At 41.1% G+C, this 14,570-nt stretch overlaps 1 protein-coding gene across 1 annotated transcript in view; it reads left to right on the forward strand.

Moving 5' to 3' along the window:
- The window catches only part of LOC132403320 (formin-2-like), a 392,743-nt gene that overhangs the window by 192,196 nt on the left and 185,977 nt on the right, over positions 1–14,570 (forward strand). Inside the window, 1 exon segment of the mRNA XM_059986771.1 lies at positions 197–284. Coding sequence (XP_059842754.1) covers positions 197–284 — 88 coding nt within the window.

The following is a 14,570-nucleotide window of genomic DNA, read 5'->3' on the forward strand; positions in this document are numbered from 1 at the left end:
CATTAATTGTAATCTTCATGGGACCTCAAAAGATGAAAATGTAACCTATGCTGATATACTGGTATATTAAAATTGATGAATGAATGGTGTGTGTGTGTGTAATAAATTTTGTTCTTTTTTTCAGCTACTTGCAACTGCCACTCTTTACGTGTATTTAAGATTTGGCTTCTCAATAACCAGATTCTTTTCTCACCAGGTTGTAAAACTTCTGAGCAACAAGAGGTCGCAGGCTGTTGGAATTTTGATGTCAAGTCTTCACTTGGAGATGAAAGATATCCAGCACGGTAAGCTCCTTAAGCAGTTGTTGGCAAATTACCCATAAAATGATTTGTCACGATTTTCCAGAATCGGTTTACAGCTGTTTGTAATGTGCTACAGCTTTAACTGTTAGCAGTAATGCTACTTTGAAGGTAGCTGGATGTGTGAGTATGGAATAAGTGTCAGGTTATATTAAAGTGATGAACACGCACACACGATCAAGCTCAACAGTAGTAACTTATATTGATACTTCTGTCATTCATAATTCACCCTGTGAACAGTAAGCATGTAACGTGGCTTGTACTGTAAATCCTAAATGAAAGAGCAGGGTTACAGTGCTTAAAATCAGTTGCATGTGGATCTAAAATTACAGTTTGTAAACATTTGGCATGATTCTGGAGGAAAGTGGTGCAGATGTATTGAACGTGAGCTTGAATTTATTTAGCAAGGTTTTCATCATGTGAACTTGTAGCTGCGCTTTGATGCGTTTTGGGCAAATGTTCAAGAGAAAGTGAAGTGGTACCCTGATTCATTGATGCAAACTGAAAGACAGTGCTGAAGTTGACAGTTGCTACATCCCCCATTTTGCCCCCTCCCCCAAAATGCTTGACAATATTATGCTCGTAGAGGAACTGAATGTGATGGGAAATGTCCAGTGTTACTGTAGGTATCATGGATATTGAAACCAATAATTATGAACTGTTCCATCCTTTAGGGAGGGGCTGTGGAGTAGACGAGTATTCTACTTCAGTACGTCTACAATGACTAGTATTTAGCTTGAAGCTACACAGGATGCTTGAGGATTTAACTGACATAAGAATTTCATTTGGGGTTTGTTAAGTAATTGGCATTCCCATTTTAAAGTTACAAGATGATGCCGGTGAACAGCACCACTAATGGTGGCGCCCTTCCGGCAGTCCGCGAAACTACTTTCACAACTTTCAAATATGATTCTGCTACTTACCTGTGTGTAGTTGGAACCTATAGCTTCCGGTTTGATGTGATTTGAGGCTAATTGAGCAATCTGGCATTATGCTGCCTCTGAGGATGTTTATTGGAATGTGGAGCAGAGTGAGTATGGGGCATGAGCCCCTGATAGATTGCATTTCGTCTCTCCGACTGAGGTGTCGAGTAATGTTGAAGAGGATGAGAATGGAGGAGTGGTGGGTGTTTGGTGCCATCTTCCCGTACTTGATTGGTCTTGCTCTCCCTCTCGCTAGCTGCTGTCAGAGGGAAGTGCAGGAGTCCTGGGATTCATGTTGCCAGGATTGACTGGTGAGGTTGTGAACTTGTCTTGGGAGGGTTTGTGGTTGATGTAAGTGTCCCTGAATTCTGGTTAGTTTTTGCTGTTTTCTTGAGTGGTTTGACTGGAGTGATAGATGCGGACTGTGGTGCTTGGTGAAGAATGGCCCTGTGGTCTCTATTGGCTATCGGCATGGTGCTGAACTGAGTTAACTTTTTGCTGTTTAGACAGTTTGTCCTTTCATGCATTGGGTGTTCGTTTTCTTGAATGGTGTTCATGGTGTTTGGTTGCTTTTGAATCTTTGATACTTGGATGCTGAAAATTAAGTTTGATTTTTGGAGTCCATTTGAATATTGGATGAGGTTATGAACAAGTTGGGGGTACCCATAATCTTCTGTAATGATGCATTTGGTCAAAGAGGGCAGAGGCATGAGTGACTGGTCTATTTTTTGTGCTTGAAGGTCATAAAGTTTTCCAGTTTCACCTCCAAAGATGTAGCAGTGTAATCTTTAGTTGAAGATTGAGATTGCCCTTCGAAAGTTGACTAAATAAATTAGTGATGCTCATTTGTGCAGGGCTATCAGAGGAAACTGGCTGAAGCATTGCTAATAAACTATTCTGTCAGTTCTTGCCCTGGATTGACAGACCAACAGGATAGACAATACCCAAATATTGACCAATGAGAGCCAAGCGGTGGATGTCTTAGATTATAGTTCAGGCTTCTTATAATGGTTGTGCTTTCTGTGTTATTTTTGAATTGCTCTTTTTCCTTTGTTAAATTAACTTGTGGAAATGCAATGAGTGCCAGAGTATTAACTACTAAAGCTGCTTGGTGGTGGTGGGGGGGGGGGGGGAGTGGTTGGGGTAATGTTAGATGTAGCAATATTGCACATACATTCATTGGGCACTTGTTTCGGTACACCTGCTAATTAATGCAATTATCAAATAAGCCAATTGTGGCAGCAACTCCATGCATTAAAAACATACAGGCTCAAGAGATTCAATTGTTATTCAGACCAAGCATCAGATTGGGGAAGAAATGTCATCTCAGTGTCTTTGACTGTGGAATGAGTGGTGCTAGATGGGGTGGTTTGAGTATCTCAGAAACTGATATTCTCACGTTTTCAGATGCAACTGTCTGTAGAGCAGGGGGTTCCAAACTGGGGCCCAAATACCCCTTAATGGCATTTGTCCATAGCATAAAAAAGGTTGGGAGCCCCTGCTGTAGAGTTCAGAGTGGTAGGCAAAAAAACTGAGAGGCAGTTCTGTGGAGGAGAAGATGCTTTGTTTGAAGGAGCTTAGAAGAGAATGGCCAGATGGGTTCAAACTGACAAAAAGGCACCAATAACTCAATTAACCACATGCTACAACAGCAGTATCCAAAAGAGCAGCTCTGAATGCACAACATGTTGAAGCCTGAAGTAAATTGGGTACATTAGCAGAAGATCTCACTGGGTTCTGCTCCTGTACCTAATAAAGTAGCCACTGGGTGTGTATATTATTTCTGATTTATTTGCTTCCTATTGGCCAAAATGATCTATAACGTTCAACCTTGGTATGTTAGGTATTGGAACTACCCCAGTGGCATAGAGAATTTCTATGGAGTGAGTGGTCTAATAAAAGGTGAAGTGGAGGGACAGGGCAGGGTAGCTTGATGATAGGAAATGGTCATGTAAGAGGTGAAGAATATTGCACAGTTAAGAGGGACAAATAATGTCCAGCAGTTTGCACATATTTCAATATTTTGAGTTGATTTTTATAGATTTCTAAATATTCTGTAATAAATTTAAAGAATTTAAAATGAATCAATAGTGATGCTTGTGAATCATATTTAGTCACAGTCTGAGCCCTGTGAAATAGATTTCTGGGGGTTACTAAACTACTTAAATGGAAAAAAAGTTCCGAGTGCTAGTCATATATTACGGCACCAGCCCTGGCGCCAAGAGGTACTTGGTATTTCTTGTACTGGCAGATGTATTTCAGTTAAGTCATAGACTGAAGTCTGAAAACAATGATATGGTCGTTTTCCTCAGTCAAGTACTCAAGTCGGTTTGAGTCAATAATGAGAACCAAATGAATAAAGGAGTCGAGCAAACATCTGTGGGTCTGCTCCATATGACACACGTTCTCCGCAAGGCTTGCATGATGTACAATTATACTGACGATAACTTGACGTGTAAAATCCTGTGACTTTGCTTCCAATTGAAGGACCTATTATTTCTTGGCTATGTATAATTAGCTGATGTATATATTTTTTTTATAGTCTGCTCAAATGGTAATGAATATGTATAGATTCCATGTAACTTTGATCTGGTTTTATCTTTTGAGTCAATTCCCTTGAAGCAATGCTGGAGTGATAAACCCTGCAGAGGTCAAGTACCTCCCTAGTGGTAAGGTGTGTAAAGCAGAAGGAAAAACAGTCAAAGCTTGTTACTTCAAACTCCGTCCAGTCTGTTCCGCCTTGGCTCCTGTCAAAAAGCAATTTGCTAAAGGTTGTTAAAGCTAAACACTGTTGTATCCTGCCCATTCCAGATATGGGTAAGGCCGCTTGTGGCATAGTGCGAAGCATAACACTTTACAGTACCAGCAACCTGGGTTCAACTCCTGCCGCTGCCTGTAAGGACTTCTGTATGTTTGTCCTGTGACCCCATGGGTTGTTATATATTCTACATGTATAATAAATGAAACCACTCACGGGAGATGGCTTTAATTGGTGTATTCACATGTCAGCGAGAGAGAACAATGCATAGACAGTAGTGTACGGACGGACAACAGATCAATACGTAGTGCTGGGGGGGGGGGGGGTTATTATACCTCTAAAAGAAAGATTCATATGTTACACTTCCTCCCACTTTAGATTAATGCAACATAAAACCATATGTACAAAACATTCAATTTCCCTTAAATAAACCGGTGTCATGTTGCAGTCAGTGACATCACAGAGAAGTCTGGTGATAGTAATGCCCGTCTTGTTGGATGCAGTTGACTCAGGTGTGTTCTTCGATTGAGCATCCAGTATCTGGTCCACATGCCGTCTCCATATATGACGTCCAACTTCGACTGTGTACATCTGTGGTCCAGTTCATGTAGCTATTCTGTGTGCCCACTTGTCTTCTCAGTAATCATGCACTAGGACTTGTCCAGTCTCAAGTCCCCTTGCTGATTCACTTGGCAACTGGCTGAACTGTTTATTCTGCACTCCCCGTCCCCCCCCCCCAATAGATCTGGTTTCAGGAGGTTTATGCGAGACCTCAGATTCCTTTTCATGAATGACATTGCAGGTGTTCGATGTTTCTTTTTGTCACATGGACAGAATTCCGATACACAAAAAGGAATTTGTCCACCTTGTGCAGTAGAGAAATGTCCTCCTTGTCTATCGCTTTGAATTGAATTGACCTTATTACTTGCATCCTTCATATTCATGAGTAAAAATCTTTGTAATTTCTCCATTCAAATGTGCAATTATAGTAATTTATAGTAAGTATTATGTACAACAGGATAGTCAATATAACATAGAAATACAGTTGCGTCAGCATGAATTAATCAGTCTGATGGCCTGGTGGAAGAAGCTGTCCTGGAGCTTGATGGTCCTGGCTTTTATGCTGCGGTACTGTTTCCCAGATGGTAGCAGCTGGAGCCATTTGTGGTTGGGGTGAACCAGGTCCCCAATGATCCTTCAAGCCCTTTTCACACACCTGTCTTTGTAAATGTTCTGAGTCGAGGGAAGTTCACATCAACAGATGCGCTGGGCTGTCTGCACCTCACACTGCAGAGTCCTGTGATGAGGGAAGTACAGTTCCCATACCAGGCAGTGATTCAGCCAGTCAGGATGCTCTCAGTAGAAAGTTCTTAGGATTTGGGGACCCATACCAAACTTCCTCAACTGTCAGAGGTGAAAGGCACTGTTGCACCTTTTCGCCACACAGCCGGTATGTACAGACCACGTGAGATCCTCGGTGATGTTTATGCCAAGAACCTAAAGCTGTTCACCCTCTCAACCCCAAATCCATTGATGTCAATAGGGTTTAGACTGTCTCCATTCCTCCTGTAATCCACAACCAGCTCCTTTGTTTTTGCAACAGTGAGGGAGAGGTTGTTATTTTGACACCACTGTGTCAGGGTGATGACTTCCTCTCTGTAGGCTGCCTCGTTATTATTTGAGATTAGGCCAATCAGTGATTGTCGTCAGCAAATTTAATTAGCAGATTCAGATTTATCAGATGGTGGTGACACAGTCATGGGTATACAGAGTAAAGGACAGGGCTTAGTTCACAGCCCTGAGGGGCACCTGTGTTGATGGTCAGAGGGGCAGAGGTGAGGGAGCCCACTCTTACCACCTGCTGGCAATCTGACACAAATCCAGGATCCAGCTGCACAAGGCAGGGTGAAGGCCGAGGTCTCTGAGCTAAATGTTGAGCCTGGAGGGAATTATGGTGTTGAGTGTTGAACTGTAGTCCAAGCACAGCACTCTCACATAAGCATCCCACTTCTCCAGATGTGTAAGGACGGTATGTAAAGCTGTGGCTATTGGTTGTCTGTCAATCAGTTGTGTTGGTAGGTGAATTGTAGGAGGTCCAGTTTGGGTGGTAGCGTGAGGCAGATATAGTCCTTGACCAGCCTCAAAGCATTTGCATATTATTGAGGTGAATATGACAGGACCCCAGTCGTTCAGACAAGTTAACTTGGTCCTTTTAGGTGCAGAGACAAAGGTGGATGTTTTGAAGCAGGAGGACATTCTACACTGGGAGAGGGAGAGATGTTTGCAAACCCAGTTGTGCCATGCACATCCTGAGTACTGTCCCTGGGGTGCCGTCTGGTTCCACTGCCTTGCGACTGTCCACCTGTTGGAACCACCTGCATACTTCAGCCTCAGAGATGACCAAGCTGCAGGTTGCATCATCTGCAGGTCTCCTCAGGGGCTCAGTGGTGACATGGAATCGAGCGTGTTCTTAAAAAAAAAAGAAGAAAAAAAAATTCGCTCATCTGCGAGAGAGGGATCAATATTGGAAACTCCTCTGCGCTTAGTTTTGAAGTCGGTGGTGTGTAGACCTTGCCATAAGCTGTGTGTGCTGTCGATGGAAAGCTGAGTCTGAATCTTATCTCTGTATTGTTGTCGCTGCCTTGATGACATTATGCAGATCGTAGTTCATTTCTTGAGCTCTTGCTGATTGTTGGCAGTGTAAGCTCTGTCTCATGTGGTAAGTGCTGCTTTCACAGAACTGTTGATCCAGGGTTTCTGGTTTGGAAAGACCCTGACCAGATTTCTGGGGGACAACACCCCTGATGCACTTCTGGATGAAACTTGTGACCCCATCTGTGAACTCGGAAATATCCTTGTCATGGACGACATTCCAGTCGACATCATCAAAGCAGTCTTGCAGCACGGAGACCAATGGGTCAGATCAATAATGGCTGGTTTTAACTATGGCTGCCTCTTGTTTCAGCTTCTGCCTATACTTTGGCACCAGAAAAATGGAGGAGTGATCTGATTTTTCCAAATGGATGGACAGAGAAGTGCTTTGTAAGCATTGCAGAAGAGAGAGTAGTAGTGGTTGAGTATGCTATCTCCCCGTGTGCTCACCTGGATGTGTTGGGAAAACTAAGGAGAGACCTTAGTTAGTGCTCTATTAAAGTGGACTTTCGTTGCAAGGTGGTGAGGGCCTGACATGAAATAGCTGATGCCATTTTTCTTCATGAATAGTCAGGATTCTTCTGTCATGTTATTGTGGTCCTTTGTCAGTCATAATTTGTCCTGGTAGCCATTTCTGGCAAAGGTAGTCCTTGGTGGAGACGGTCTTTGCTGAGGTGATTGACGCCATTGGTATGACCTCTGGCAACTTGAAATGGGCGTCTCCAGCAATCAGAAACATGGAATCCATGAATGGCCCAGCAAAGTCAATATGTACTCTTTGCCACGGGTGTAATGATGCTTGCGGGTGTGCATTTTGAACTCCTTGGCATTCTGATAAGCCTTTGGCCAAGTCTTCAATTGGTTTATCTCTTCCCTTCTCAAGCACCACCTCATTAGCATTAAGCAGCTGTTCCAATCTCTGGTTAGTGCTACCGTTTGGCGGTTGTTGCCTGTTGATGCCACACTGAGAGCATTGAGTGCCAGTCTAGCTGGATTTCTCTCAACCATTCACGTCTGAAGCGTTGACCCTCAACTTTTTAAAACATAAAGCTCTAATTGCTTTGTTTGGCCTCCGGATGTCACATTCACCTTCAGCTTGCCTTTAGAGGAGACCTTTCTCACCTGTGTAGGTCTTTAGCATCACTAAAGTCTTCTCCAATGTTATCTTAGAAAACAGTCAACCTCTGAAACCAGAGACAAATCTGACCCTGTGTCCAGTTCCATTTTCAGTTTAGCACCAGACATGTCTATTGTGATGCTCATGATTTTGTCATTTGCTTCAGTAATACTATGTAATTCTGGATATCATGGCTCTCCTTTCAGACTGCGTTTGATTCTGTTTTGCCTTCAGTCACTTCGTGCATTTGCTTAGTTTTGTGTGTGAAACTCTTCACCCTTTGGTTTTTCTTTGGTTTTGCTTTTTGTCTGACTTGTATACACTCTGTGACCTTGTGACACTTTCCGCAAACTTTTTCTTTGACCCAGCAGTCATTTGCATCATGGGAGGATTTGCCACATCGATAACATTTTTAGCTTTTTGCACCATTCAGGGGCATGTTGTGCATTTCACATTCTAACCTCTCTTCCTGTAGTTCTGTTGCATCCTTTGATGCAGTCTCTAACAATATTGCAATCATCACTGTCCGTTCTAAGGTTGGGTCCCCTTTGGGCATTAGTCTCTTGAGTGGTTTGACACATACAATCCTGTCGCTTAAAGCATCAGAAAGTCTATTGCTACAGTCACAGTACTGGGAAAGTTTGCACAGTTCTGTAATATATTCAGAAATGTTTTCATCCTTTGATTCCTTTCATAAAATCTAAAAGTCTCAGCTATTACCAATGGTTTGGGGCTAAAGTGATTTTGTAAAATTGTAACAATTTCATCGAACATCTTGCTGAGTTTGCACGGGTTTCTAAGTTGTGCAAGAGACTGTGCATTCTTGGGCCCATGAAGCTAAAAAGTGTAGGGGCTTTCTTTTGCTTATCCACAGTACAGTACAGTTCAACCCTCTATATGATACCCAGCCTTCATTTGTGCTATCAAATTTGTCATCTTTCCTGACTGAGGCTATAGTCATGTTAGTTTCACAACAAATTGGCAACGAGTACGAACCTGAATGTCAGATAATATAAACTGCATTGGCAGTTATAGGATGAAACAGCAAGAGTTAGAGCTAGAGAAAGCAGTCAAGAACACTAACAGTTGAAAGACGTGCTGAGTTTGTCTGTGCACAACTACATGTCTTAAGTGAAAGCACGCGAGCGGGAGATGGCGTTAACTAGTGAATTCACATTCTACTGAGAACAATGACCATGTGTAGACAACAGCGCAAAAGCAGATGACAGATCAATAAGTATTGCAAAGGGGGTGGGGGTCATTGCTCAAAAAGAAATGGATCCATACACTACACTATGTGCTCAGGTTCACTCCCATAGTCTGAAGATATACCGCTTAGAAGGTTAATTGGTCATTTGTAAATTGTCTCGCGAGTGGGCTTAGATTAAATCTGGAGATTGCTGAGAGGTGTGGCTGAAAGGGCCTATTTTGTGTTGTAACAATAATAAAATATAGATGTACATAGTTTTGTGTGCCATTTGCTCCTCAGTGTGCCATTAATGTAGCTAATGAGTGGATGATAATGAACAAAATCTGTTCAGCAGAATGATGTTCTGTTATTCTTTCCTCCTCATTTATTGTGAATTAACTGGAACTGGATCAAGGCAATTTTAATGGCACCAGTTACATCTTGAGTGTGTCAGAATGATTGCAGCTAAATAGTTGGTTATAATCAACCAGCGTTCCTTATAGATGATGCCAAATAGGACTTGCCAAATATTTTTCCATTCCCTCATTTTTCTTCAGTTGGTGGCGTATTAGTAAAGCTTCATGCAGTATGTTGAAATTGTTCAGATTGATCCCAGAAAAAAAACTTTGCAGTGTGACGTTCGTGACCCTCAAGATTAAGGGGGGGTGGGGTAGAGGAAAATACATTAGTCTCAAGGAGTGCCACATCAAAACTTAAGTACTGCTAATTTATCCTGTACAGATTTAAAAACTTAATTGTCTGCTTAAATTTCATGAATTTTGTAATTGAATGTTTGGCTCAAGTAAGGTCAAATGAAGTTATTTGCTTGAAAAGGCCAATGATGAAATGAGTATGGAATAACAATCTGCAAAAAAAAAACCCAAATTAATTCTCCATTAGCTTCTGTACTACATTTAGGCTAGAAACATGCAGCATCCATTAGTTTGATGTAAGTTACTACTGAAGAACATGCATTTGTAAATTTGCATGTACAATGCCACAGCTAGCATGACAGATTTTAAGGATTAGCTTTGTCATACGTAGGTACTTTGAAACAGTGAATACTCGTATGTCAACAACCAATGCAGTCTGAGATGTGCTGGGGGTGCCTGCAAGTGTTGCTATGCTGCCAGTGGCAGTTGAGCATGCCTGCAACTTACTAACCAATGCTGGTACATCTTTAAGATGCAGTCATGGAAAGAACATAGGAGTTCCTTGTAGATAGTGGCAGACTGAACCCTGGTGTCACAGCTAACACTGTAAGCTGATATGCTAACTTCTCTGCCACTGTGCTGCCAACCTATAATTACTGTACAAGTTTGCAAATGCATCTCCCATTGTGAGTAATTAAGGCATATAAGCAGGGCAAAATTGAACTTGATGTTTTCATTTAAGTTAAATCAAAATGTATTTGTTCAGTTATCTCCCTGCGGGTTCATTTAAACACAAAACTTGATGCTGCACAAACATTTATTAATCAAATGGTCATATTTTTGGGTTGTCTTTCCCCATACCATGTCTTTGAATAAAACAGATCTAGAAGGGGAGATTAGATTTATTGATTAGTTGTGTAATTGGGGTTGAAATCAGCTCTTTGTATCTAGCTGGGCCTTAAAGTTCAAGTAAGTGTTACATGCATAAGTCATTCAGCTCTAATCTATAAGTGGAAGTTACCACTTTGTTACCTGAGTAAGTAATTTTTTTTGGCTCTTTTGTTTCAATGATTAATGGTGTGGTAAGTTGCCGCCTTTCATGACTACAACCTTTGTAATCAGTTCACAAAAAAGCTATGGTATGGACTCTTGTGGAATAAATGCACCAGCTATTTACATTTTGGAAAAAAGGTTCTATGAAATGTAAGCAACCAGTTACATTCTTTGAATAAGATGGGTTGACTGATTGATAGTGGCTAGTACTACAAATGCATTTCCTGATTTGTTTTGAATTGTACGACTGAATCACTTAAGTGCACCTGAGAGAACAATTAAGATCTTCACATCTCATCTGAATGAACACCAGCACTAGTACTTAGAGTGATACTCAATGATATACTCAAATCTCAATTATATGCTTGCATCCAATTCCTTCTGACACGCAAGGAATAATCAAGTAACTGAGCCATAGCTTGATTCTGACAAAGTAAAGCTGACTGAACTTTGAGGCATGGACTTGAAGCAAATGCTGTTATCTTTAAAATTTTTCATCCTACTATCTTGATTGTTTAGATGCACCATAAGTATGAAATTATCTGATCACTGACAGTGTCTTCTGAGCCTTCATTAATGTGTTTCTTTATTGCGAATATAATGGTTTCCAGATAACCATACTTTTTGCATTTAGAGTAAGCCAAATTAAGATTTCAGCAGTGACATCCTCAGCTTTGAAATGGAGGAAAACAGCCAATTATTTTACTAGTGTGCAAACCCTTAAACTTAATCTGCAAGTGATATTTATGAAATGACACAGGGTTTCAATTGAATCATTGGTATGCTGTTTTGTTGCTGTATTTCAACTGTCTTGCCTTCTGTGTATATAATGTGTTCAACAATATCTTCATTGTGAAGACCTGTTTCTGGATCTTATTTTAAAATGTTTGTAAGTTCAAGTGTGATTAATGCATCGATAATACCAGTAAGTTGCTGTGTACGAACAGAGGGAGGAAAAGCTCAGTCTACAACCAGCCATTCTTAATCCTTCTCATACTCAGACTGTCACAGAGCAATCTTTGCTTACACAGGGGAATTCTAGTTTTATATAAAAATGAGAAACACATTTGCATCAAACTTCCAAGGTAAGCATGCAGACCTATTTTAATTGTGTGGATATTGGAAGGGCTTTGTAAGGCGGCATGAAGGGCTAAAACTGAATTATTTTAACCCTCTCCAAGTCTGTTTATTCCAGGCCAAATTCCTGAATCGCAAATATGTGATCCACAACTTCGAAAAGCACCATAACTGCATGTTTGTTTCTTGTTTGTGTGCCATAAATAGATTCCAGTTGATTTTCTGCAGTTAAATACATTTGATGGTGATGATTGTGGACTTCAGTTCAGGCTGAACACTCCTCACTGCACACGCATGACTTCTCCTTGGAGAGAGTTACGAGCACCAAGTTCTTTCGAAGTACTCTTAACAGGCGATCTCATCTGTTCCCTCACCATCACCTCTTTAGTCAGAAAAGCACAGCAGCGTCTCCACTTCCTGAGGAGATTGAGACAAGTCAAGTTCCCTCTGCCACACATTTTAACCAGTTTTTACAGGAGCACAATCGCGTGCCTTGACCGGCTGCAGCATTGCCTGATGCAGGAATTGCAAGGCATCTGTCTCCAAGTCCATAAAAAGAATTATGCAGGCTGCTGAGAGCATCATCAGGGTCTGACTTCAACTCATCAGAGATATTTTATCGTGAGCGCCGCATATGCAGGACCGTTAGCAATGTCAGTGATCCTTCCCATCCGTCCAACAGTCTCTTTGACTCCCTACCATCAGGCAGCAGGGGCTGTAGCACTGACACAAGAAGTGTTAGGATGGCAAGCAGTTTCTTCCACCAGGCTGTATGACTGCTAAACTCCCTACCATCACCCACTTCAAGTATGAGGCACCAGTAGTGCTATATTGTTTACTCTTTGACTTGTAGTTGTACTCTGTTCGTTAATTTATAGTAATGTTACCTTGTTACGTCTGTGAGTTGTATGCACTGTGTTGCACCTTGGTCTTGAGGTAGGTTGTCTCATTTGGTGGTACACATGTCTATGGTTGATTAACAATGAGTTTGAACTTGATAGATCAGAATAGTTTTCTCTTGCTATCTTCCTTAGTACAGCAATGGAAAAACTCAGACTGTGGGATAGATTGGAATGACAACCAACCAGGTGTCTGAAGCTTCCTGAACACCATCTTCAACGCACTGAAATTAGGAGGAAAACTGTTTTAGGTCCCCAAGTATATTTTTTAATTCAAATACCCAGTGATTATAGAAAAACATGCTTGTCATAAAGGATCTAGTGCCCAGTGTATATGTCAAGTAAGTTCTACTTGCGCTTCCAGCTGGTGCATGTATCGATTGTAACCAACATTTCTGCATGTATTGATTGTAACCGACATTTCGATGACAGACCTGGGATGGATGATGGGGGTATAAATACCACTGGACTAGACATGTCCAGGCATCATCCGTGAAGAAGGCAGAGTTTGTCCTCCACTTCGGTTAAAATTGATACCTGTACCTGTCCAGAGAGTTTATTCATTAATACTTATCATAAGTTTTCAACGATGTATGGTTAGGGTTAGTGAGTTAATGTCCTATTTTGGCACCAGAAATAATGGCAAACCACTTCTGTAGAAAAACAATTGCCAAGAATAATCATGGTCAAGACAATGATCGCACATGTCATACAACATGGCACATGCTAAGCAATTTACTTTAAACTTCGTGTTCTGTTTGTAAGGAAACAGCATGACTCCTTGCACTGGATTGGACCAATGTCTGTTGGTTATAACGGAGCAGGAGAAATTGATTAATTTGGTCTATATTTTTCTAATTTGGTGTATGCCAGGAAAATAATACTTTGAGTAAATACATGTCTTTTTCAATTATTTTGTTCAAACTTTATAAGAATCATTAAGGAATAGCAAAAAAAAAAAAAATGGACCCAAAGAGCTCAGGCCACTATTATTCCCTAATTTTTGTAACAGTGTGGCAAGTGATTTTCTGTCAAGTGCTTGGAAAAGCTCTGTCATTTGGAGCTGTGCCAATTTCACAAGTTCTAGATCACTGTCTGTTACATCCCCTGAAGTTTTTTTCCAATTCCTTTGCCTGTAGGTGTATCCCGTCTGAACAATCTGTGATTTTGTACATTACTGATGCTAATTACAGTGAAGTGAAAGATGAATTAATCACCGCTATATTTAGCAAAGCCTTTGCTTGAATGATGACTATCAGCAAATTAACAGACATTCAGTACTTGTAAAACAGACAGCTGCATACTGCCCTTACCGATTTGCTTTGTCTCCTGTGGAAAGGAGAGAAACCTTTGAAAGTTCCAGACCTTCAGTGACAAACCAACTCTGTGACCTCACAATTTGGTGTGAATATTAAGATGAACTGGACCTCCCACATAAGTGCATGTTGCTCAAACAGCAATGATGGTCTCAATATTGTTTGTGAAAATTCTTTCAGGAAGGCTCAACTCAAAAGTGATTGATGAAGCAGGACACTATGCACGGCTGAATAGAATGCTTCAGTTCCATGGGTGCAGTATGCAGTGTAGCAACCCAGTGGGTTTAAGTCTAACTTCAATCATCATCCCTTTTTCCTCCCCACCAATCTCTGTGGCAATGAAGATCATCCTGTCTACATCCTGACTTGGAAATGTAGAGAATGCATTAAATAATCATGTAGAAATTCTGAGCATTTATTGTGGAAGCTTTGACAGCACAAGGTAGAATGTTCAAAGGAGAAACCCTGTGTCATTCCCTTGCCCTTTGTGAACCTCATCAGAATTTCTTAAACATCTGTAGGGACTTGTGGCTTTGATGCTGATTTAGTTTGATTAGCTTTTCACCACTCCTGTAAAAAGAATGTTATTTGTCTCAGTTGGTGGAGAGATGGGGACCCATAAATTCTGAATAAA

The sequence above is a fragment of the Hypanus sabinus genome, chromosome 12 (assembly GCF_030144855.1).
Source record: "Hypanus sabinus isolate sHypSab1 chromosome 12, sHypSab1.hap1, whole genome shotgun sequence".
NCBI classification, from domain to species: domain Eukaryota; kingdom Metazoa; phylum Chordata; class Chondrichthyes; order Myliobatiformes; family Dasyatidae; genus Hypanus; species Hypanus sabinus.